Raw genomic sequence first — 27,478 nt, forward strand, 5'->3', positions numbered from 1 at the left:
ATACGAAACGAAAGCTTTATCTAAATTCGGTGTAGTTATCAACTACAAAACAAAAGCTTTATAGAGAGTTCAACCGAATATATACAAACATAAAAAACACAATCGTGCAAGCAAACACATACCCCGGTATTAGATAAAGCAAACATAAAAGTAAGCTTAGCACAAACATTACAAATCAAATTATACATGCTAGCATAACTATAAAAGAGCAAAGTAGAGTAAGATAAGCATAGGGAAAATAAAATGAAATGAAATCTTATCTCATCTACATGCAGAACAGCGACATTACGAGCCATTCCAGGATTGTATAAGACTCGAGACTCTTAAACTGAGAAAACTGTTATCTGTTCTGGAATGGCCTGGAAGACTGTTTCACAATGTAGCAGTAGCTAACAAAGAAAACTGAAGACTAAGCAACACGAAACTCTCCAAAAAACCGGGGATGACATCAGGTGCTCCGGAAGGGTATGCAGATCCTGCTCCACATGTGGCACCCGTCGTTTTGCTCATGTTAGTACACATCAGGTGATAAGTCTAATTCGGAAGGTCACATTCGAGCAAAAAAGGACGGGATTGTGGTTACAACAATTTCAACATATCCGTCGTCATCTGTGAAACAGATATTCCATAACGGTCAACCAACTCGTGATGGTGTCCGTAAAATTTGTGAAGGGATGATTTCAACTTCACCACTTGGAAATCTTGGTTCAATAGCTGTCTTGTAAGCAGCAACCCTCTATCAAGGAAATCATGATAGGAAATGCAAGCTCTGGAATATCGTATCAATTGGGAAATATATACTCTATATGCAGGTTGCTTGAATGTTGTACATAGAAATGGAAAGTTCACAATTGGGAAGCTGAAATCATCTCTTTTGTCGTAAAGGTATTTTTGCTAAGGTGATTTGAAGAGTCATATACATGTATCACATCATTGTCGATTTTATTGGAAACAGTAGAGAAAAAAGCATGATTAAAATGTTCTGATACCTGTTTAGTATCATTAATGATTTAATTATTTTCTAATAAAACTACTCGTTGTTCTCCAGAATGACACTTTTTTTCTCTAAAAAGTTTAATTTTTGACCAGAAATTGTCAGTTTTGGACCCAACTGAGCAACATTCTCTGAAATAAATTTTCATACATTTCTTTTTAAGCTTAGTAAACAAATTTCGCTTGTTTTTTTTTAAGTTCATTGCTTGGTATATTGTATATGTAGCACATGTTTACCCTTATATGGCCTCGGGTATATGACCCTTCTTAGTTCACTGTTCATACAAGGAAAAGGTTGTTTTTTTCTAAGTTGTCTTGTTTTACTGGATCATGTTTATTTGATATGTTTATACAATCATTGTTATACGGTGCTGCATAGAACAATATTGATGTGCTGATGGTACCTGGATATTAGATTCATCTAGGTTGAATTGATCGGTATCAAACTTCATATTGCCCCAATAGATTATTTTAAGCGTATTTTCTGTTCATTAATAATCCATATTTCTGAAATTATTTGAACTCATTTAAAAATAAAACGATGAGGTATGATTGCCAATGAGACAAATTTCCACCAGGAACCAAGTGACGTAGAAGTTAACAACTTTAGGTCATCGTACGGCCTTCAACAATGATGTTCTTTTATTAAGGTAATATATAACATGTTTATTTGAACTTTGATGGAAACTATACTCAACCAATATCTTTTTTTCTCATATACCTTATTCCAAAAGATATAAAAGTAAAGAACGTATGTTGACCTCTAGGTGTATATTGTTTTTGTGTCGTTTGGTTGCTGTCCCTACGTCTTCTATTGTTTATACTCTTTCTATTCTGTCCTAAGCTTGTTCTTCCTGAATGATAAACCTTATATCCTGGATTTATAGACGGTTCAAATAAAAGAAACGTTTACTAGTTTTCTATAACCTTTAGCAATGGGCAAAACCCATATAGTATATTGATCTATAAAAGTGCCAGGGATGACACAGCGTAAAATATTACGAAAGAGAAAAAAAACGACAAGATTTATATTACAACAATAAATGAAAAAGGTTATGGCAGACAAAACTCAACGACAACCACTGCATGGATTACAGGTTCATGGACTGAGACAAAAACAAAAGGAATGTTGCGGGGTTAAATATGCTTGTGCTTGTGAGCACTTAACCCTCTACCTAACCTGGGACAGTGGTGTAACTGAAAAATATTAGAACAAACTGTAAAATCAACTGGAAAGGGCTTGTGTCATTATATCGATCATAAGCACAAAAAACAATGCATGTTTATTCGTTTCAATTACTACATTATAAATTATGCAAACCTTTTCTTATTTAAGAGCTATGAACTACCGATTACTCAAAGTAAATCAAAGTTTTTTTATATGTAAACGTCCATGTGGAAATGATAGTTTTATTTCTTAGGAATGAAATAAATAGAAATATATCGTGCGTCAAAGAGAACTTGTTTAAAATAATAATATTACCACAACAAATTTTGTTTGTACTATAAACATGCCACCAGGAGGAACGAGCACATGATATCGTGTATAAAATAACAAGTAAATAAATTTTTACTAAAGGAATGACTATCTTGTTTAGAGAGTGATACATTACTGTATCATGAGGTTAAGAAAAAAGTACAAACGGTATGGAATTTACCTGACATGTTCTATCATTCTGTTGGAATTTGTATTTCTGCATAAAAAATGGCGTAAGTACATGTTTTTTAAATTTTAAAACCCATTTATCAGGAAATTCGATGATGGCGATTCCTCGAAAAATATCTCCAGTATTTTTAAGACTTATTTTCAATGGTTAATTATTATTAATTTTTTTTTGTGTGTGTTTTTTATTTTTTAAATACTGAAACTCCATCAAGGTATTCTTGATGGATTGATGGATGACTGTGTGATGTCTAAATAAATGCATATTGAGGGCGAGAACATGTTGGTGCGATATGAATATGAACCCTGCTCAGTACTAGACCGATTTATTTAATATTTTATTTCTGTTTTCATTTAAAATCTCTGATAATTTACATATTATTGTCAAATTTTTTTACATGCATCATATAGAATGCTCCGCCAACTGTAGTGACCTTAATTGTCTGTGCGATTTATAGGATTTTGATTGGTTAACGCACGTCGTTACAAAACCCATAGCCCCTGATTGTTGCTAACCCATATACCCGGACGTTGCTACCCATTACAACGGGGAACATCACGCGCGTTTTCTTTAGTTCCATGGTTGTTCCTTGTGAAATATCGAATTCTGTAGATTATCCATGATGTCTGTAATTAAATATTTAATCAACTAACGATTTTATCTTATAATGTCGATCATTTGCACTCATTTTAGTAAATGCACTTGGCTGCCACATTGTCAATGAATGGGACTACTGACCTATCCATGCAAATGACCCACGTTGACGTCACACCGTCTATGATGTAACTCTCACAGCATTGAGCGCCAAATTCGACCCATTCCCGTTTCTCTGTCTCTGGATTAAAAACGTCTTATATTTAACTACCTGTAGGGTACCCTACACCCCGGTAAAAATATGTCAAATTCCCAAATTTCAATAAAAGATTTTTAAAAAATGAAAAAAAAACGTTGCTTTCACGTTACATTTTGTTGGTTGAATTTCTCTAAAAATTGCAAGATCTGGACTAAGACCGGGGATAAATTCGTTATCTACGTTCATATCAGTAGATATGGATATCTTAACACCCTTCAGTACCTTGTACACCCTTCGGCTTCGCCTCAGGGTGTACTTGGATACTTCAGGGTGTTAAAATATCCATATCTACGGATATGAACGTAGATAACTTATAATATACCCTGATCTATCGCCATACATGAAACAGTCTCGAACATAAATTGTAGTAGATAGTATTTCACTCAAAGATGGTTTTAGTATCGGTTGTAATCTTTTAAACTTTTTAAAGTTTAGCACGCTTCACTTAGTTTCTTAAGGTAGCTGGGGTGTCTTCCACCATCTTGGATTTTGAAATAGCAGATAACAATCGGTCTAGATCTTTAATATAATGTGCAAATTTCGAGAGAAGTATGAAATTCATGTGCAAGACTTTTCATGTTAATATAGAAAATTATGTGTTTTATCATATTTACGGCTGTACTTTACAAAAAACAGAATATTTTTGTTTGATTCATTTTTTTCCAACTTTGCAACATAAGGAGAGATAACTCAGATATACGGGGAGATAGCTCAGATACAGTAACTTTATAATAGAATGTGCTGGAAATTTACCTATTTCATTATGTAATAAGAAAACGAGTCCGGTGACCCCATTTTTTCGTTTTCTTATCTGAAAACATATTATTAGAGCTAACTTCTCATATTTTATCTTAAAATTCTATGGTATAGTTTTCTTTTTATCACAAAAAATTGGGGTTTCCATGCATAATCTATACAAATTCTGACAATTTTGCACAACCTGTAGCGAGAAAAAAAATCCCGGTGACCCATACTTTTTTTTTAATTTTTGAAAAAAGCATGATATAAACTATAAATTTTGACAAATTATTAAAGAATTTTATGGATTTTTAATTTAGACACCCTCCCCCCCCCCCCCATCTTCTTTAAGATTTTTTGCCGTGAATCTGAAAGTAAGAATTTTATCGATACGATTGTATTACCACAAAGAATATAGACCGATGGGGTGTTTGAGGGGGAAATTCCCAAGTCCGCCATTCTCAATAGTTTTTATCCCACTCTTTTTTCCAGTTTTAAGTGACTGTCGATTAAAAGTGAAAATACTGAATATTGACTTTAAAAATCCAGTAAAATCTTCTTGATTTACATGTATATCCATAACGCTGTGATAACCCATTTATTTGCTTGTCAGTTAATTCTACCTCTTATCACATACAATTAAATTAGCATATTTGTAACCTATTAAAAATAATGAGTATTTGTGATAAATTGAGAGTTCACAGACTTCAATATTGTTTTTAATTTGATGTTATTCTACATTTATATGTATCATAGATACACGAATTCTAAAAATTCGAATTTCGAGCGTCAGTCCCCTTTCATCCGATTTTTGTAAAGGAAACTTAGAAAAAAAGTTCAATTGACGCATCGACATCTTAACAGACCAACTCTGCATCCAGTTAAGAATTGCACATAATGTTGGTTCTTCTGAATAGTGCTTCTACAGCCGGTCAGAAACTCGTTTTCAAATTATTGTGAAAATGCAATTTTATTTCTTACATGTAACAACTCTTCTAAAGTTTTGGATACGCTACCCTTCCTTGAAGGTCAGTTTGTCTCTGTTGAAATTTATGATTTATCTACTCTGTATATTACACTACAACATAATCTTATCAATCAGAAATTTATCTATTTATATGATTGATTGATTGATGTTGTTTGAAGTTTTAAATAACAACCAAATAATCAGTTCATACTGAGGGAAAACACGAAACTGTAGTTGCTACACAAACGAAGTCTGCGACCACCCAATTTTTTCATCCCATCTTGTTTCAAAATCATAAAATACCTTAACACAAAATTTTAAGAAAAAAACAATGTTATTTGGTCTTTAAATTACCTTAACGCCAAGTGGCAAATAGTGCATGCATGTTCAGAACGAGAACAAATTATAAGTAATACAAAAGGTAGGTTCTGTAATAAGGAAAGACCGAGATGAAGGGCAGGCAATGGAATGTCGCTGGAAAATTAGGGTATATTTACAGAGATTTTGCCGTGCCAAGCAGGCATACGGAACCCTCAAAGAGTTTTTGCAAGGAGTCTTAACGCGAAGACAGCATGGCACTCTTTCTACACGAGGCATCGTAATTAACGTACCAATTCTGACCAGACATGGCTGTACAACAAAACGGACAACCAACTTTGGCAAGAGTTTTACTGCCTGTCGAAAGAAGACCAAGGCATCATCATATTCCCTATACCCCAGTCAACCGTTTTGGTTTTCTATTTATACTAAAAGGATGCTTCGATAAATCTGGATATAATCTATATCCGATGTGATCGTTACAGTTCAGTTTTTAGTAATAAAACTGACAACAATACAGCTGTAAAGAAATGACCAAGACATTATACTTTGTTTGACAGTATTTATGTTCCTCAGGTTTTTTTCTTTACTGTTATGAATCATAGTGAATAGCACAATTTCACATGTTTGATGCAGACTAAAGAGACCTCAATATTTCAGGGGCGGACCCAGCCATTTATAAAAAGGGGGGGGGGGGGGGGGGGGGGTTTAATATAAAAAGCAACGAAATTAAAAAAAAACAAGCGAAATTTGTTTACTAAGCTTAAAAAGAAATCTATCAAAATTTATTTCTGAGAACGTTGCTCTGGTGGGTCCAAAAATGACAATTTCTGGTCAACAATTAAACTTTTTAGAGAAAAAAGTGCCACCTGGAGGACAACGAGTAGTTTTATTAGAAAATAATTAAATCATTAATGATACTAAACAGGTATCAGAACATTTTAATAATGCTTTTTTCTCTACTGTTTCCAATAAAATCGGCAATGATGTGATACATGTATATGACTCTTCAAATCACCTCAGCAAAAATACCTTTACGACAAAAGAGAAGATTTTAGCTTCCCAATTGTGAACTTTCCATTTCTATGTAGCAACATTCAAGCAACACCTGCATATGAAGTACATATTTCCCAATTGATACGATATTCCAGAGCTTGCATTTCCTACTATGATTTCCTTGATAGAGGATTGTTGCTAACAAGGAAGCTATTGAACCTAGATTTCCAACTGGTGACGTTGAAATCATCCCTTCGCAAATTTTATGGACGCCATCACGTGTTGGTTGACCGTTATTGAATATCTGTTTCACAGTTGACGACGGATATGTTGAAATTGTTGTAACCACAATCCTGTCCTTTTTTACTTGAATGTGACCTTCCGAATTAGACTTATCACCGGATGTGTACTTACATAAGCAACACGACGGGTGCCACATTTGGAGCAGGATCTGCATACCCATCCGGGGCACCTGAGGTCACCGCCGGTTTTTTTGTGGGGTACGTGTTGCTTAGTCTTCAGTTTTCTTTGTTAGCTGCTGCAACATTGTGGAAAAGTCTTCTAGGCCATTTCAGAACGGATAACAGTTTTCTCAGTTTAAGAGTCTTATACAATCCTGGAATGGCTCGGAATGTCGCTGTTCTGCATGTAGATAAGATAAGATTTCATTTCATTTTATTTTCCCTGTGATTATTTTTACTCTACTTTGCTCTCTTATAGTTATGCTAGCATGTGTATTTTGATCTGTAATGTTTGTGCTAAATTTACTTTTATGTGTGCTTTATCTCATACCGGGGTATGTGTTTGCTTGCACGACTGAGTTTTTCATGTTTGTATATATTCGGTTGAATCTCTCTAAACCTTATGTTTTGTAGTTGATAACTACACCGAATTTAGATAAAGCTTTCGTTTCGTATCGTATCGTCGTTTTTAATTCATGTTAACAATTATAACTGTCAGAAACAAATCGACAGAACACTTTAGTCAGGGAATATTTCATGGCAATGCACTGTTAATAATGACAAAGGCAGGATCAAAACTGATGAACATTCAACAGCCATTCAAAATAGTAACTGTGAACATACACATGAATCCGATTCTAGAAAACTTGAGATTCAGGTTATCCGTGCGGTTGTAAAGAAAAAAGCGACAGCCAACATAACTGCTAGGCTAACGGAAGGGGTACTTGTAAATAGTTAAATAGATAAATAAATAAATAAGTATTATTATCTGTATTTACCTGACTTTACCTGTAAAATAAATGAGCGCAAATGTCATCAATCAATACAACTTCTTTTGACAGACAAGATTATAAATTAAAATTCTATTATTGAATAAAGAAGCATAAAGTACAGTCGTAATGAACAAGAAGATAACAAATAAACAAATAAAAAATAAATGCATGTTATAGAAAAAATAAACATGCGATAGTCCAGTCCATTCCAATTCAATCCAGTCCAGTCCAGTCCAGTCCAATCCAATCCAAGAGTCCAGTCCAGTCCAGGTAATACACTTTGCATGTAGTTTCCTTGGTTGGCATTACTGTTGAATGCATGATACAGTAGTGATATAAAAAAGCAGCCATATATTTCAATAAGCAAACACTAGAGACAGTCGGACCACCAACAGCCTCAATGTCTGCAAACGCTTGAAAGTTCTTGTGATTGAACAGATCAATCATTGGAATGATGCCTAGAGCAAGGAGGTTGTATGATCTCCTTGCCTAGAGTGAGGATTAGGAAAGACTTTGGATACGGGAAGTTCCGAACATTAACTTTTTGTATTTACCCAGATGGCATCAACAGAAAAAATGCAAAATGTACTGTATTTTATGTTCTCTTCGGTAATATTTTGACATATAGGATGTATAAGTACACATTTAGATTTATATGCATAATCAAATTTATACAGACACGTTATTTCCTCCGCCCTTACAACCAGCGATGATCAGCGATATGATTAAATCTTTATTTACATTTTATTTCCTCATAAAACATCTTAAAAAGTTAAACCTTGAAACTGTTCTGAAATAAAAAAAAAAATGAAATTAATGAAATCAATGATTAACATGTAGTTGAAAATGCACTGTATAAATAGCTACAAACTTGATTTCTAAAATTACATCATGGCATACCTGTTTCATGGTTCACTTCCTTAAAAAATGATTTATTGATTAAATGTATCATACACAGTAATTCAAAATAAACATGCACAATTGTTTAAACAGATGTTGCCATGTTTATCATGTTCAAATGAGGATCGAACGGAATTCAGATTTCTTAACGTTGAAGAGAACATGACATTTGACATAAGTTTTTATGATTGACTCGATTTACCTGATAATGCTATCTCCGGAATTACAAGGTCGTATAATCAGTCATGAGGGTTTGGAAAAAATATAAACTATATGGCCTCTCATTAGCATGCTGTATCATTGTTGTGGAATTCTTTATTTTAAAATCAAAAAGGGGTAAGTTCTTTAGTTAATCTGATTTACATGGGAGAAAAATAAGCAACATCATATTGTACCATAATATGATCGTTTAGAATTATAGATTAGTGTAAACAATGTGTAACGGGATCTGCACTTCGATGTGTGGTTTGACGATATGCGAAACACTTACATGTACGTCTTTTTGCAATAACAAGACACTTACTTGTCTTTGCAATTCTTTATTTTCACAAGTAAGAACGTTAATATAATTATTGTGGTTAAATATAATACTTCTCAAAACTAATGTAGACGGAGACCGTGTTTTAACAATTACTAGTATTAAGTCAGTCCATCCCTTTTGTTATGTATCGGATCTTACGTGTTGCAGAGCGTTTGTATGAATAATAGCAAGATTAAAGGAATTTCTTTATAATTTCCGGCTGGGAATTTTAAGTGGTCATGAGAGTGTCCCTTTGGCCATAATGATCTTTCTAACACATGTAAGTTCCATAGCCCTGCAAAGGAGTTTTAAAGTCTGGGGAAAATATTACCTGCGTATTTGATGCGATCATGGTATTAAATATAATATAAAAACTGTTTTTAATCTTTGACCAACATGCCTAGCCGGGTCTAAAATCTTAGTCCACAAGAAAACAGGTCATCCAACTGGGCACATTATCCGTAATAGTCTTTGCTCTTACTCCTTAAAGTCTCGTCCTCAGGTTAAAAGCAGCAAACTTAAACGTTTCAATCTATAGTTTGACCCAATTGGGTATCGAAACAAAGATCGTGAGTTCCTTCATTCGACCACCGAGGCTGTAAGTTAGCATCAGTTACCAAATGAATAAATTGGCATTTGAAATAAAAAAAAAGCTAACTGTTAGCATTTTTGATTACAGGAGAATTTGGGCAACTCATTTGGCTTAATGATAACACTTTAATTTATAGCATCTTTTCTTAATTCATTTGAATCATCTGTTAGATATTTTAGTCTTGGAAAAATGGTGTATTTATTAGTTGAAATTGGGTTTTGAACTATATTTCAGTATCTGCAATACTTTGTGTTTTGTCATTTGTTAATTGTATTTTGTGCTAAGTACCGATCTGTAGTATATCCCCTTTTCAGTTAATTTTAAGAGTTTTTTCTATTGCTTGAGTGTTACACCACTTTCCCAGGTAAGGGGAGGGTTGAGTAATGTATACCTGTTTTTTCGTTTATTATTTAAGTTTGAATTATCTTTTGAATTGTTTCCTATATTGTCATCCCTGGGTCTTTAATATTATATATAAGGCCTTACGGATTCTTGTCGTTTAGTCTTTATTAGATCGTTGTCTCTGGCATTAGCAATCATACCACTTCTCCTTATTTTTTTTTGGATGTCAGTGAAATATGAAAAGAATCGGTGATCAATGGTAAAATGTACTTGCTGTTCGGTGTGAGCCAATGCTCCGTGTTGAAGGCCGTACCTTGACCTATAATGGTTTACTTTTATAAATTGTTACTTGGATGGAGAGTTGTCTCATTGGCACTCATACCACATCTTCCTGTATCTACATACTGTATCGAAAGTAAAAAAAAGATATCACTCACTAGTAATACATTAGTTTGATGGAAATGGGAGAAAGCCTGCGGAAAACAGAAAAAAACGACGTCAATTTCAAACTTTTTAAATTTGTTAAGGTACATTTAATTCTCAGGAAAAAAATCCTTAGGGAGTGTACATGGATCCGCTGTACCCTTGCAGTCAATCAAGGGGTGCGTCTACACTGGCGGAATCTCGAAGTACATACATACATTGGAGAATGAAACTAAAACAAAATCACGTACATTTTCGTGTTATATAACGTGATATGTATGTTCAAAATGCAACAACCTTGTCAATATTATCTGTCATCTTTACCACACTTTTGTATGATCAAGGTAATAAATAATAACATATTTATGCGTATATTGTTATGAGCATCATAATTCTTTTGAAGTGTTGTCAAAGAAATAATGTATATGGGTTATCAATATCATGGACATGAATTGTCAACTAATGAAGACAAACATCAGGTAAAATACACAGTTGTATATATATGTTTTTATTTAAGTATACTTCCTGGTAATATTGTAATTATGTGTTTGTCGGTTTAATGGCATAACTTGGCATTAAATTCTTACTATTTGTTTTTATAGTATTGTCAATGTTTTGCTATATTGTATTACTGGAAATTACGGTACTGTAATTACGGGGCCATTGAAAGGAAAGTACTAATACAAAAGTATAAATCCATAATTAAATATCTAGAGAGCAAAAAAATAAATGGAGAATGTGTCTGTGGGACACAGATGTATGATTCCCCCGCTTGCATATAACGTTATAAAGGGTCTGTAAAAGTGACGCCACCCCTATTCGACCTTGATCTGTGTTTTATGGTAACAAGCATTGAGTATAAGTTTCATAACATTTGGTAAAGGCTAATTAAAGTTAGAAAACGGAAACTAATTTTGGGACGGACGGACGTACAGACAATCAAAGGTAACACTTTATGTCCCCTCCGCCGTGACAGGGAAATAAAAAAGATTTGAACAAATATGTTAAAGAGCACGTTATAGGTGGAAATATAATGCTAAATGGCTGTTATTAGAGTATATGCGGGGTTTGCTATACTGTACTTTCTTTTTATATTCTTCATTCGGTAATTGTGGAAGGATCTATAATATCGGTTAATTGATAAAAGTGATTTGCTATGTAACAGATTTTGGGGGAAAAAAACTTTGCACACAACTTTGACACGTTGAACTATAACCGAATAGCGAAAAAGAAGGCATTTAAATCTTTGACTTTCTGAAATAAATGGGAAGAATTATTTTATTTGTGTTATCAATAAAAGCACCTAAATAACATTTTATCTATTAAGTGGTTAATTTACGGTCACGGATTTGTAACTAACGTATCTAATATACGTCCTTGACACAGTGTAATGATGAGTTATACAAGAAACAAAGAAAGCTTGTTTTGAATTGCAGCTATGACCAGCATTGTAACATTCTATAGCGTTTCAACTTACATCTTTATATGAAAAAATAAGAAGATGTGGTATGATTGCCAATGAGAAAACTCTCCACAAGAGACCAAATGACATAAAAATAACAACTATAAGTCACCACACGGCCTTGAACAATGAGCAAAATCCATACCACATAGTCAGTTATAAAAGGTTATTACAGAGCCCAGGTGGGAACCTATATATATATGTTACAGGCATTTTCTAAATTTAGGCATTTTGTAAAATAATTTTCTTGGTCACTGTAAACTATGTAAAAAATTAATAAAAAGAAAGAACAATCAATTTAAAAAGGAAATATTTAGTAAGCTTTCAGCCCTTAGAGATACAGACCCTAAACAATATTGGAAATTATTAAAATCATTAAAATATGAGAACACTAATAATAAAATTGAGCTTCAAGCTGGTTTTCCAGAAATTATTGATCATTTTAAGCATCAAGGAGAGACTGTAAACTATGATAAAGAATTTAAAACTAAAATTGAAACCGATATATTAAATGAAACTGATGCACTTTCATTCAATGAGGTAACTGATAAACCTTTTACTATCAATGAAGTAAATAAATGTATACAAAAATTAAAAACTGGGAAAAGCTCTGGTCCAGATCAAATTTCTAATGAAATTATTAAATATAGTGGTGTTGTTACTTGTAAAGCTATTACTAAGCTTTTTAATTTAATTCTTGATTCTGGTAAATATCCATCAAACTGGAGAAAATCTTTTACCATACTTATTCATAAAGCTGGAGACAAGCTAGATATTAATAACTATAGGGGAATTTCCCTTCAAAATTGTATTGCTAAACTTTTTAGTGCTGTTATTAATTCTAGAGTTGTAACTTATTATGAATAAAAGTTTTCAGTTCATCAATTTGGATTTAGAAATAATCATAGGACAGCAGATAGTATTTTTATTCTAAAAACTTTAATAATAAAATATTTGACAAAAAAGAAGAGTAAAATTTACTCTTGCTTTGTTGATTTGCGTCGTGCATTTGACACCGTTTGGCATGCTGGTCTCTTATACAAATTAAAAAAGGATGATGTTGGAAAGAAAATATTTGAAGTAATTAAAGATATATATAAGTGTTGTGAATCTTCAGTTAAAATAGATAATAAACAATCTCAATTTTTTGAAATAAATAAAGGGGTCAAACAAGGGGACAGTTTGAGCCCCACATTGTTTAATTGTTTTATTAATGATCTCCATTCAATTTTTGATGGGACATGTGATCCTGTGTCCTTAGATAAAACATCAATAAGTAGTCTTAGTTTTGCTGATGATCTTTTAATATTATCAGAATCACAAAACGGTTTACAATCTGCTTTGAATAAACTGGAAAAATATTGCTACAAATGGCAACTGACTGTAAATACAAATAAAACAAAAATTATGATTTTTCATTCTAGAAATTCTTTTGAGTCAAAATTTTTTTATAAACAAAATCAGTTAACTGAAGTTAAAGAGTATAATTTTCTTGGGAACATTATTGATAATAAAGCAAAATTTAAGAGATCTACACATGAACTATCCAAGAAAGCGCTTAAAGCGTTATTTTCATTAAAAAAATATATGTCTAATTTTCATCATGTTCCTGTTGATTTATCATGTAAATTATTTGATTCACTAATTAAACCCATAATTTTATATAATAGCGAGATCTGGTTTATGGAAGATTATTACTCAATTTTTAGAGCCATAAATAGAGCCACTTTGCATGGAACTAACTGTGATATTTTATCATTGGCAGATAGATTCAGCTTTGAGAAAGTGCATCATAAATTTTGTAAAACTGTTCTTGGAATTAAAAAAACCTCATGTAATATAGCTGCAAAGTCTGAGTTAGGACGATTTCCGCTTGACTCCTTTATTAAAACTCAAGTTTTATTATATTTTTGTAGAATAAACTGCCATGAAATAAACCCTCTTGTTAGAGAAGCTTTTGCAGTAAATAAGTCTATGTCTGAAGATGGAATATATACTTGGTATACTTTTGCCAAGCATATTTTTAAAGAATTTAATATTGATGAAGAAGAATATGTTGATTTTGATAAACCTTTTAAACTTATAAAAAAATCACTCAAAAAAACTTTTAAACATATTGTGAAGGAAAAGTATAATAACATCACTCTTTAAAAACTTTCAAATATTGATAACAGTTCAAAACTTTATCTTTATAGTAAACTTAAAAATGAAATTAAATTGGAGGACTACTTGCACAATCTAAACAATTTTAATAGTCGTCAACTTTTAACAAAATTACGTGTAAGTGATCATAATTTGGAAATTGAATTAGGACGTTATAAAAAAAATCAAAGAGAACACAGGCTGTGCAAAGTTTGTAAAATTTTAGATGATGAGGAACACTTTTTCCTTCATTGCCAAATTAACAGTAATGTAAGACATTCCCTTATAAATGCAATTAAAACCCATTATCCTAATTTTAACCAGCTTGACTCAAACTCTAAACTTAAAACTATTCTAGATCCAAATAAAGATATTTTGTCTAGTGTTGTAGACTATATAAAGCAATCTATGGAATTGCGTATATATATATATATATATATTATTATTAATATCAACTTGACTTGTTTTAAACATTTATCATGTATTATGTTTCTTGTCACTTGTGTATACAATGTACTATGTTTGCATTTTAACCCGCCAGGGTTTCATGTTTTGCAATAAAGTTATAAAGTTATTTCGTTAAATAACAGATTAAAAAAAATATAAAATCCTAACCTTGACAGGCATTATATAAAATGACTAAAAATACCTAGTCATTTTGTAAAGTGACTGAAATTTTGAAGCAAAATTCAACAAAATGCCTGTTCATTTTCAGAAAAGATACAGAATGATTACATTTCAGAAAATGTTTACTCAAAATATATCTGCAAAATTCCACACAAAATTTATGAAATATATGCTTGGGATATACAGGTTAGCAAGTGATCTTGCAGTATGTCTGAGATAGAATGATTTCTGCCTACCCTTCCGGAGCACCTGAGATCCCCCCAGTTTTAGTGGGGTTTGTATCGCTCAGTCTTTAGTTTTCTATGTTGTGTTTTGTATACTGTTGTTTGACTTTCTATCGTGTTTCGTTTTTTGCCATGGCGTTGTCAGTTTTTCATCGACGTTTGAGTTTCAATTCCCCTTTCGGTATCTTCCGTCTCTGTTTCCCATAAAATAATTATGCTCACATGTTAGGAAATACAAAGGATGTTTATTATATGATGAACATATTTGCAATAATGAGTTACACTTGAACTATATTACAACAGGGTTTCCAGTATAAAGATTTATTGAAAGTACTAACCTTATCAGACTTTATAAACGTGGATCACTTATGCAATATAGTTAAGGATAAACTATGCTAAAGTTTTCTGAATTATAGGAAGATCTTATAAAAAATACAGCCACTTTAATCAGATAAGGGTTAACTCCTAATTTATTTCTCTTGTAAAAAGAGTTTTGGTTAAGAAAAATATTAGGAACTAAGAGAATTCATAAATAGCCAACCACAATGCAAGATCAGCATAAATCCACACTCCCTTAGGATACAGACAAATAGGTATGCATACAAAAAAATTATATAAATAGATCGCAAAGGTTATCTTAAAAATGCACGTTGGATTGATAAAATTGAAGATAAAGCCCATTCTATATTAGATGATTATACATTTCTATATGATTGCCAAAATTATTGTGTTTTTCAATTATGTAAATCAATGAAGTAAATTACTTTCCTTTAATTGGAACAAAAGTAACTTATGTTATCTTACACATTGTAAGGTAGATCAAAACAAAGAAGGGTCTACATACAGAATATCTTAGTTTCATATTACAAATATGCAATAAATAAAGTTTGTAAAACTGAAATTTATCTCGTGTCAGTACACATGGCGGATAGGACCATATGAGATTGTTTACATGCAACGGTTTCGAGCCCAGCGGTAGTACTATAGACGTTTGATACGAATTCAAGATTCATTTTTTTTTATTATCACCCTTACGCTCGAGATGAGATACACAAGCAGCCTTTTGTGAATGAAAATGTAGTAATAATTTAAGAGTGTAAAGATAATGAAGGCCCTAATTGGAACAGTGAAAGTCGGCAAATAATAACTTTTATGTACTTTGATAATGAAAATTTCACTTTATAGTCCACTACCGGCGAAGCCGAAAGCGGCTTTAGGTTAACACTCCTCTCCTTCAGTCCGTCACAATTAGTCTAAGTTTCCTGCAATTTTTAACGGTTAAATCTAGTAATATTTGGTATTTTTAATAGTTAGTTATGACCCTTGGAGATGAGAAATTGTTTGAAATTATATGTTGTCGGTATAAATTCATCTCATAAAAAGTAGCTTAGTTTGAATATCGTTTTAGTTAACTTTTTTCTGTGATTTTCGCGGGAATTGAGATATGAGAACGTGGAAAATTGCTTGAAAACATCTTTGTATGATTTTTGTCTGTAACTCCTGAATCAATTGACAACCCCGGTTGATATTCAGTAAAAAGTATAATCGTAGAAAGTGGACGATTGAGTTTCGTTCCCAGGTTGAGCAATTTTACAAATATATGGCTGTTCCTGATGAACGCTTCGGACTCATGAAATTTATAAAGCGTTGTTTTCATTTTTTACAGAAGGTTGTGTCCCCTTGAAATTGAAAATTGTTAAAAATATCAGTTTTCCGCGGGATACTTTATTCTTCAGGGAATCGATTTGGGCTGGTAGTTGCAGAAAGCCTGCGCGTTTTGAAATAAATAGTCTGACCCCATTTATGATAAGATAAATCCCAACTAGTTCAGCAACAACTAATTCTCAAATACACATATTCAGACAAAATAGATATCTATATTTATATATGCACACGAATATCATTACAGGAAATCAAATGGAAAACAGTCAGGAAGGATTACACTTCAATACAAGAGAGTTATTGAAAATAGTAAGTCTTGGTTATAAGTTCTTTCTTAAAAATATTTTTAGAAAGCGAAATTATTGTAAGATTTTATTCTAACAAATAATTTGCTCATGGATTGCAGAAAAAAATAATAATAAAGCGATAGAGACATCAAAATACAAACGCACTCACAGTGTTGCAAGAGTTGACCACTGAGCGTGAGTGAGAAGATGGTTTAGACTACAAAAGTCATCAGTAGACGACACGGGATAATATCGGTTGCCTATTTGAAAGTATTGACAGAATTTGGGAATGAATCCCCGGTTTCTTATAGATAGTACATGTATATATGTAATAAAAATTGGAAGATAGATAAAAATATATGTCCTATGAGAGGTTGAAAGAAACGATTTTTTTTATGAACAAACAGTCGCTCGTGCAATGAAAATATTCCTCAATCTTCCTTATGACTATAGTTATCATCATCTCTTCCAACAACCTTTCTTTCTATACGTAGTTTTGATAATTAGGATAATAATGCTAAATAGCTATGTCACCCCGTGTTTTGACTTTAAGAAGACACCCTTTTGGTGTCTTTTTTTTTAACTTCAAAATTATTTTTTGCGAAACTTTATTTAATATAGCAAGCCATAAACGGACAAAGCAATAACACCTTGAATCAAATCAGTAGAAATGACAACATATATTTTTTCTTAAGTTTGTTCTTATGTTGTACTGTTACACCACTGTCTCAGGTGAGGGGGAGGGTTTGGCGCCAGCAAACATGTTTAACACCGCCACATTCTATATGTTCCTGTCCCAAGTTAGGAGCTTGTAGTTCAGTGGTTGTCTCAATTGAATTGTTTCATATTTTTCATTTTATGGGTTTACCTCATTGTTGAAGGCCGCACGGTTGCCTATAATTGCTTACATCCACTTCATTTGAACTTTGGTTGATAGTTGTCTCATTGGCAATCATACCAAATTTCCTTATTTTTATATTAATACCTAAAATCTGATGAGAAACTGAGATAAAATCACTGACCATAGTTTCACAACTCGTGTTAGAATTTTTAAGATCTTGTATACATATATATAGACATGTATTACTCAGTAGGGGCCTCGGTAGCCGAGTGGTCTAAATAGTCGAACTACTGTATCACTAGCCTGTCAACTCTGGAGCTGGGATTTCGAATCCCGCAAGTGGCAGGTGCACTCGACTCCAATCTTAATTGACTAGGATTGTTTGTTTTCCTACCGAAGGTCGGCGGTTCTCTCCGGGCACTCCGGCTTCCTCCACCAATTAAAACTGACCGCCACGAAATAGCACAATAGTGTTGAAAGTGGAGTTAAACACCAATCAATCAATTAATCAATTACCCAGTAACTGTTTAGAACTATCAATTGACGATATTTCTTATTAAAGTTTGAGGATGTATAATCTTATACCAAAAGAGGGAGAATTGAATAAAACAAAACAAAAAAAAAACATTAAATTATAAATAAACAAATACAAACGCAAAAAAATAATTGAAAAAGAAATATTTGTCTGACAAAACACACTTTTTTATTTGTAGTTTTGTTCTTTTGTAATAAATACAGGTTTTAGTTTTATTTTCATTCTACACTCCTAAAAATGAGAAGAAGAAAAAAATAATAAAACCAGACATTACAAAAAAAAGATCTAACATGTTGATAGTGTAGACAATTGAAATCGATAACTTTAATCATACATATAATTTTACGTGATTGCTTGTAATAAAAAAATCTTTATATCAAGGTTGATAATAAATCTTCAATGGAATGTTCAGATCGATTTTTTGCGATTTTATATCCTGTTACATATTCTTTGGATAAATAACAAACGATGTTTTATATATGTATATTTTTTTCTATGCAGCCAGGACAACAGACTAACTGGAGACAACACGCACAGATGTTTAAAACTAGACCAACATTACCAAGTAATTATACAAGTTACATTCTATAGGTTTATGGTTACGCTGGTCTAATGGTTTGTGAGGACTGATTTTTTTTCATAGAAATGTTTTTTTAGAAGAAAAATCCGACAATGACGTGTAATGTTTCGGCCACATCAATTATTTTACTGTGCGTCAAAACCCAAACTGAATGTTGTAATCACAATCATTGTTATATACGTTACAGTACCCTTCCGGAGCACCTGAGATCACTCTCGGTTTTTGGCGGGGTTGGTGTTTCTCAGTCTTTTGTTCTCTATGTTGTGTTTTTTGTACTGTGGTTTGTCCTTTCGTCGTTCTTCGTTTTTTTGCCGAGGCGAAACATACCGAAGGGATATTCAAACTCATAAGTCGAAAACAAACCTGACAATGCCTCTCATTCAGTAAGTTTTATTGTATATATACAATATACATGTATGTTTTTGTCATGCAAGCTGTAGGTAATGAATGATCAATAATAGAACAATGAATTCGGTTCAATATATCTCTTTGAATTCTTTCTTTAAAATGTAATTTTTTTTTTCTCATTTTTCACAGCGATCTTTTCCTTTGTAAGTACAGTCACGTGCATCACTAGCTTTCAATTTAAAGTGATATCCTAAGATCTATAAATTACATGTCTCATTTGCACATCTTAGTTACTTCTATACAATTGCATTTGTTAAGATTTTAAATTCTTCTGAAATCATGTGCTATTTATAAATATTTCTTTCTAACTTTATCAAACTGAATTATGCGTTTTATAGATACAATTTGAAATGGAAATATATGTAAAAAATAATAAGACTATTTCCCTGATAAGGTTTTACATGATGTGTTTATGTTTTAACTTTACAGGATATCTAACAATAGGAATTCCCACCGTGCGAAGACAAAAGACCAGTTATTTTTTCGAAACCGTAGATTCACTTCTCAACTGTACAACTGATGCTAAGCTGTCAGACATTGTTATTGTAATTTTCTTGGCAGACTTTAACAATACATGGAAGCAGGAAATGGCAACTAAGATACGAAATAAATACGAAAATCTTTTAAATAATGGTATTATGCATGTCATAGAAGCACAAAAAGATTTTTATCCTAAATTAGATAATCTAGAACACACTTTTAACGATAGCGAGGAAAGAACAAAATGGCGATCAAAACAAAATGTTGATTATGCATTTTTATGGCTCTATAGTGCAGACCTTTCGAAATTTTATATGCAAATAGAAGACGACGTATTCACAATATCAGGTTACTTAGATGTCATTAAGAAATTTATAGCAGAACAAAAGAACGATTGGACATGTTTAGAATTTTCAACAATGGGATTTATCGGAAAAGTATTCCATTCTAAAGAATTAGAAAAGCTAGCAAAAACTATTTTAATGTTTTATGATAAACAACCCGTTGATTTTTTGTTTATGTATTTTAACCATTTAAATCTTCAAGGAGAGCGTATAATTCGTCGACCAACAATTTTCCGCCACGTGGGATATCATTCTTCTCTTCCTGGAAAAACTATGAATGCAGCTGACAAATATTTTGATAATTTTGAAAAATCAATAAAGGGTGATAACCCGACTGCTAAGTTGTTTACCACGTTAAAGGTGTCACCAGACTTCCCGTTAGACTTAGCTTATTCGGCAGACTATGGATACTTCTGGTCTCAGTCAGCACCACAAGTAAATGATTCAGTACATATACTATTCGATGAGCCACAAAGTATTACAAAAGTGATAGTTGTAACCGGATCTAGAGAACACCCGAATGATAAATTAGAGCATGCACGATTAGAAGCATGTCTTAGTGTTCAAATATTAAGAACAAACAGTATAAAATGTTATAATACATTGACGTTAGGTTCGTTCAAGAACGGCAGTATAAAGGTTGACCACATGAACAGTTTAACAAATTTTAAAATAGCCTGTTTAAAAATAGTAGTTACCAAAGAACAATCATGGTGGCTGATTATTAAAGAGATTGGTATTTTCTTACATTAAAATCTATACTTAAGGAATGAAATTGAATCAAATTGAATGTTAAGATTCTCAGGAAAAAGCATCTTATTTAAAGAACACAATCAGTATTATCAGGAAAATTTCCTGAATGAAAGTAGAGTCGAAACGATCCAGATACGTATATTTGTCTCAATATTATACACACACTGAATTACGATTCATTAGTAAATGATTTGTATACCAAATGCTTTTGCATTTCTGTGAGAAGTTAATGTTATCTATTGAGTAGCTCTTTCGTTTTGTTTTACCATCGACAAAACATGAAAAAAAAAATATTTAGAGTTATCTTTCTTTTAATACCACATGTGAAATAAAACCTGTGTTAGTCAAATATGTCATTCTAATGGTTGATTGATTGTCGTTGTTTAACGCCATTTTCAACACTATAAGCAATATTGTGGCGGTCTGTTATGATTGGTGGAGGAAGCCGGAGTGCACGGAAAGAGTAACTGCCCTTTGGCAGGAAAACTGACACTCCAATGAAAATAAAGAGATTGCCAATGAGACAATTGAACTATCAACCAGAGTTCAAATGACGTAGCCAATTAAGATTGAAGTAGAACGGACCTAGCTGCCATGTGCGGGGTTCGAAATCACAACCTCAGTGTATGAACTACTAAGTCCACTCGGCCACAGATGCCCTCTCTAAAGGTAGTTGTGTTGCTAAACAGTTATGAGCTACAGTTAAAGATTCAATCGCCGTCGACTAACGGCTGAACTGTTATTTAAGAAATCATTTCCACTGATTCTACCAGACTGAAACGATGAGTGCTTTGAGTACAGATAAATGTTTATCTGGTCTTGTTTCGTTGAGTAGTCAGACCCATTGTCCGTTTGGATGTAAGGAATTTATGAATACGGCGACACATCCGGTTGGAACGAGAAGTTAAATACAATACTTCGTATTGAGGGAAATTCACTCGCTGCATGTTTAAGAAACTTAACGAAGAGGGGTTCATAGGTGGCATTTTCAAGGCAAAATTCTCTCTATCGAAACCATTACTTTTTTTCCAGTAATTGTCTACATTTCTCGCTCTTCAATATTGTTGGCCCACTTTGCAGTGCATGCTTTTTATATGTATAACTGTTTAACCTTTTAAAATTCCAGTCTATTCAACTTAGGGCGATTTAGATCTTTACAAATTGTAAAGACACGTGTCTATTGTTGTAAACTGTATGCTGACTTGTAGTATTTTTGAATATATGTGTCGTTTTGATGCTGTCTCGTATACCTACTTCCTTTTTCATATATTTGCCTCTTGGTGCTAAGGGAACAATAATTAATCAGTCGCGATATTTTCCAATATAAATACGAACAACAAGATGTGTTGATTTGTTGATTTGTTTCACGGAAAGATTCAAGTTTTAAAGACTGTCAGAGAAATGTAATATAAGGAACTTAAATACCATTTGTTCATTCCTTAATGGTATTTTCACTGTCATGTATGCCCTTATTTTTTTTTCTGTGAAACGTTTAAGTATTCTTTGGCTTTCCAAATGTTTTGGTCACTACGCACCTAATAGGATTTAAACATCTAAATTTTAAATCAGTTTTCGTTTGTGCTCATGCAACCGTGTCCGTTATACTTCTTCGTCAGTTAATAATATTTGGTTTTTAGTTGGATTATCGATCTTCGCAAGTGATTGATTTACCCATAATCATCCTTTTGACGTCGACATTTGGGAAAAGCAGACGATTTTTTAGCCACAGAAAATATCTTCATCAAATCTACATCAATCTGACACACAAGTTGTTTAAAAATTTAATTCTTTTTAAAGTGTTTCTAAAAATCTTTATCAGGGATTTGATTATCGTTTATTTTGACTCGATGGTGCCATATGTGGAGCAGGATCTGCTTACCCTTCCGGAGCACCTGAGATCACCCCCAGTTTTTGGTGGGGTTCGTGTTGCTTAGTCTTTAGTTTTCTATGTTGTGTCTTGTGTACTATTATTTGTCTGTTTGTGTTTATTTTTTAGCCATGGCGTTTTCGATCTATGAGTTTGACTGTCCCTCTGGTATCTTTCGCCCCTCTTTTACAATTGTCGAAGCGTCAGGGCGAAATTCGGATTCTCAGCAGACGGCATGGCATGGTCAGGCTTTGTCTGCGTTCTGAGAGAAATAGTTTATTTCTAAATCTAATTATTTCTAAATTTTATTTTCGATATGCATTTTTGACATTTTGAATTAGTTTATATCTAGCATAAGTTTCTTCATTTAACATTATTTTGGAAGAAAAAGACGCATTAAATTGCTAAGATAGTTGGATTATTGAATACAGAAAGCAAAATATTGTTTGTTTAAGGTGGATGGCAAATATCAATTTTAATTTTTTTCTCGTGCTTTGAGACTCGTTCGGCCACAGCAGAATCAGCAGATTTTTTTTGTTTCTTTTGCATTGCTTTAAATCATATATGATCATATAAATATTTATATAATTTATCATAGCCTGTCTTTTTTAGTTTAAAATGCTTAAGGCATCTGGTAGGAAGAGGGTGGCGCCTAAGGGAAGAGGCGACAATGTGGCTCCAGCGGAAAAAAAGAACTGTTTTGCGTTCGAAAATTGGTGGAGATGCGGGTGTTAACAGATCTACAGAGCGTCCAGTAGCACCCACTTCACTCAGTTCAGAGATTATGTCTATGGATCCGGTCACAAATCCGCATGTTTTTCAAGAATTATTCAAGTACATGCATAGTATTCGGCTAGGCGCTAAGCGGTGCGCACTAGGGTGGAAATCGTACAATGAACAATTTCGCCTCAGAATGTCACAGGATCTAGCTGGTTCTTGGGCTGTTGTTGACCCTGAACTATGGCTGCTCTATATGTATCCTCTGTCTGCTATTAGTAATGCGCAAATAAGCACGGGGTGCTTTAAATGTTACGCATTCAATTACCACGGTAAATGCGTGAATCAATCATGTTCTTATACTCATTCTTGTTTAAGATATTTTGATCAGCACCCACTTATTCAATGCCCCAGACAAAATCTTTTTCCTAATAGGGCAGGCGGAAATGCAAGATTTCAGCAACCTAGGCCTCAGTTTAGACCGAGATTTCAGGCACGTGGCAGCAACTCGGTGCAGTATCCCATCAATACGAAATTGTATGCTGGTCAATATATGAAGTAATTTTTAGCAGAATGCAATTACAGTTGTGACGATTTTTGTTTGTCTGTAGTCTGTATCTTAAAGAGATATCAAGTTAAATTTTTATGACATTGTTTATATTGTTAATTTTGTATAGAATTTAGATTGTATTGCTTCCAGAGTCCAAACTGATACGTCACCTATGGGATAAAGGGTGGACTCCAATAAACAAAATTGAATTAAAAAATAGGATAGATACCAAGCTCCTGCTTGAGGGGTTTACTTTCGATTAAGGTTATGGTAAAAAATAAATAAATTTGAAAAAAAAATTTGTAAAAAATTTAAAAAACTTTTTTTTTTTTGTCATGAAATTTATTTATTTTTTTTCCCCAAAAAATGCAAAAGAACACAAAAATTTTCTGAATTTCCCAAAAATAAAGAAAAAAAGTATTTGACAATGCGCAGCAACTTCCACGTTGAAAAAATTTTACACTGGAAATTTTTCATTAGCATTTTTCAATTTTACATTCCTATTTAAAAATGAATAAAGGAATTGTTCATAAAAATAAATTCGTTATCTTGGTGTAATCAGGGGTGTACGGAATTTTCAACAACGGTGTAAAATTCTGTACACCCCTGATTACACCAAGATAACTAATAGTATCTGCAGTTCTGCATACGAGGCTAGGCTATTCAAGGCGGTTTTTTCCTTGGCCTTTCATGGTCTTTTTAGGGTTGGAGAGTTGACAGTTCAAAATATGAGCAATACATATTCTTCAAATCATGCTTTAAACATGAATGATGTCAAAATTTACAAAAATTATTTAGAAATTCATTTGGTTTTATAAAGACCGATCAGTTTGGTAGAGGGGTAACTATACACATCCCGGGGGCAATTAGACAAATGTATTTGTCCAGTGGTTTTATTGCCTTGCTATTTTCGAGATAGACCTGTAGTAGTTGGGCCGCTATTTTGTCATTTTGACGGTAAACCTTTGACTTAATAGCAATTTTCTGCAATACTCAAAAAGTCACTACATGCTTTAGGTATTGAACATTCTCGTTGGTCGTCTCACTCATTCAGAATAGGTATGGCTACAGCTTGTGCCATTAAAGGATTATCCGACGAAAAGATTAAAGGTTTAGGTCGTTGGTAATCGGGTGCATATTTGCGTTACATACGAATAACCGTTTAATTGTTCATGTATATTACTGTAAGTTTCAGATTCTCCTATAAGGGTTTGGATTGTTGGGTCGTCAATTAAAAAGAATGGGTTTGTGGAAGCAAGGCAACCCCCGGGAGGAGCTAATTTGACTTTGAATAGGTTGGGAGTGAATATGTGGTGGCAGGGTACCGGTGGACTAACTCCCTCTAAGACGAAGAGTCGCATTAGAATAATGCTGAGATTTAAAGATCCTCCCAGCTATATTATTGTAGGAAATGATATAGGTAATATTAAACTAGGTTACTTACATTACCAGCTTGTTAAATTTATGTCATTGTTATCTAATAAATTGCCTGAAACGACTTTAATTTGGTCTGAAGTAGCCAAGACTGCAGTGGCGGTATTCTAACAATGGGAATTGTATGGACAAGTGCAGGCGTCGGTTCAACAGCTCCATTGGGCTGTTACATTCGATATCCTGACATAAAAGCTACACATGAGTTCCTAGCAGACGATGGGGTGCATTTAAGAAAGATAGGAAATGAAATTTTTCTGAACATAATCCAGGGAGCCCTAGAAACAATTATTTCTAGTAAGACGGGTGGCATTACTTTTCTAATCAACTGTTCTACACTAAGAATTTTTATAGTTACCTCGTTGTAAATATTATAACTACTCATATTATGATTTTGGTGAGTAGTTTAAATGAAGCATCATCGTTATTGAGGCTGTTTTAAAAATAATGTAAATAATTTCTTGTTACTAACAATTTATACTTTGTTCATTTATCAGAATTTTTCAATAAAATTTTGCTTGAAATGGCACAGCTACGCGCAGCTCCCCCCAAATTTATTGGCGGTTGACGGTTCTACGAAAATTTTAATTGAAGGCTAAAATTGTCGCAGCACCGTCAATTTGGCAGATTTCGATGCGCTTAGATAACATATTTGCAGTTTACAGACTTATTTAAATCGTATGATAGCATTAGCCTCTGATTTCCAGGGTTAATAGCTTATCTTGAACTTTCCCTTTTCATATATGGTCTGCCACCTCGAACATATTCGGCGATCATCATATAACATTTTCAAAGACACATATGCATTTCTATCTGTGAATTTTAGTTCATATCACAAATTGCATTTCATATAATAGTACATATACATGTACCATATCTGTTAATAAATGCTGTGGCCATTTCCTGCCAACTCTAATATTGTTATTTTTTTATGAGCATCTAAGATAATGAAGTTTATTCCAGAAAAGTGTGTTGTGGAATCATATCATTTGTTTTCCCTGATGAATTGTTGATAATTCTCTTAATAATGTTCAATTTGATTTTGTTTGTCGTGTTTTCCATTTAATTTTTCATTTTGTCGCATCTGCTATCAGGATATTTTTCGGCTTACTGTGGGATTTTTGGTTAGAAATTTAATTTGCGTTTGAATTCTACAATAAATTCAGAAATCCATTGACGGTTTACTACATGAGAATTACGACAAACTGATAAAAAATAACTAATATCTCTTAATTTGTATAGATTTCCTTTGCATAATGTTGACTCGTGTTTGCCAAATTTCAAAGCGGGTGTAGTACCTGGGCAGTTTAAAGACCACAGGGAATGGTATCACCAGCTAAAAGAGTCATAACAAATAAAGTAAAATCCCAAAAGAAAAAAGAAAAGAAATAAATATACAGTGTGACCATGCCGACTGATATTGAGACATTCAATAAATACTACTGCTACAAACAACTATACAACATGAATCAATAGTCCATTTTGCAATTTTCCATAGTCATAAAGGTGAACAGTGCAGTAACCAAGTCTGAAAAGGGGCTTATATTAAGAGTTTAATTTCACTTCATAACATAAGGCTAACACTAGTGTTCAGATCAATGTACAGTAAATGGTTTATGTCACAGATTTTGGTAAAAGTTTGCATACAACTTTGGCTCATTGAACTATAATAACTAAAAAACCGAAAAATTAATGCATTTACCCCTTTCATTCTCTGAAATATTACTGTTTTACTGAATGTACTCTTTCACAAAAGATTTACATTTGTATAGAAAGCACATTAAATCGACGAAAACGTTCATAAATTTGTCTTAAAATTTTGAAATCTTTAATTAGAAATGCATAGATTTTTCTAAAAAAATGATACATGAATAATCCATAGTTGGTAGTGAAGAAAACGTTTTAAAAAATCGACGTTTTACGCCTTACAACGGATGACGTTACGCTTATTCCGTCGTCGTTTTGTGATACATTTTCACCTTATAGAGCAACAGTTTGAATGATGTATAATACCGTAAAAGAAAAGTA

General features: G+C 32.9%; 1 protein-coding gene across 3 annotated transcripts; it reads left to right on the forward strand.

Moving 5' to 3' along the window:
• The first annotated feature begins 2,315 nt into the window (after positions 1-2,315).
• LOC127705948 (alpha-1,3-mannosyl-glycoprotein 4-beta-N-acetylglucosaminyltransferase C-like) lies at positions 2,316-21,254 on the forward strand. Of its 3 annotated transcripts, XM_052210331.1 has the most exons (5): positions 8,685-8,999; positions 10,944-11,019; positions 16,905-16,966; positions 18,822-18,885; positions 19,738-21,254. In XM_052210331.1, exons 3-5 carry the CDS (start codon positions 16,913-16,915, stop codon positions 20,883-20,885), a joined length of 1,266 nt encoding a protein of 421 aa, XP_052066291.1. In that variant the 5' UTR covers positions 8,685-8,999; positions 10,944-11,019; positions 16,905-16,912; the 3' UTR covers positions 20,886-21,254. The 3 variants fall into 3 exon arrangements, with proteins under 3 accessions (XP_052066290.1, XP_052066291.1, XP_052066289.1); XM_052210330.1 differs by lacking the exons at positions 8,685-8,999; positions 10,944-11,019 and adding an exon at positions 2,316-2,703; XM_052210329.1 differs by lacking the exon at positions 10,944-11,019 and having other exon boundaries at positions 8,686-8,999.
• Positions 21,255-27,478: the final 6,224 nt, after the last annotated feature.

This window comes from Mytilus californianus, unplaced genomic scaffold (genome assembly GCF_021869535.1).
Source record: "Mytilus californianus isolate M0D057914Y unplaced genomic scaffold, xbMytCali1.0.p SCAF_6, whole genome shotgun sequence".
Taxonomy (NCBI): domain Eukaryota; kingdom Metazoa; phylum Mollusca; class Bivalvia; order Mytilida; family Mytilidae; genus Mytilus; species Mytilus californianus.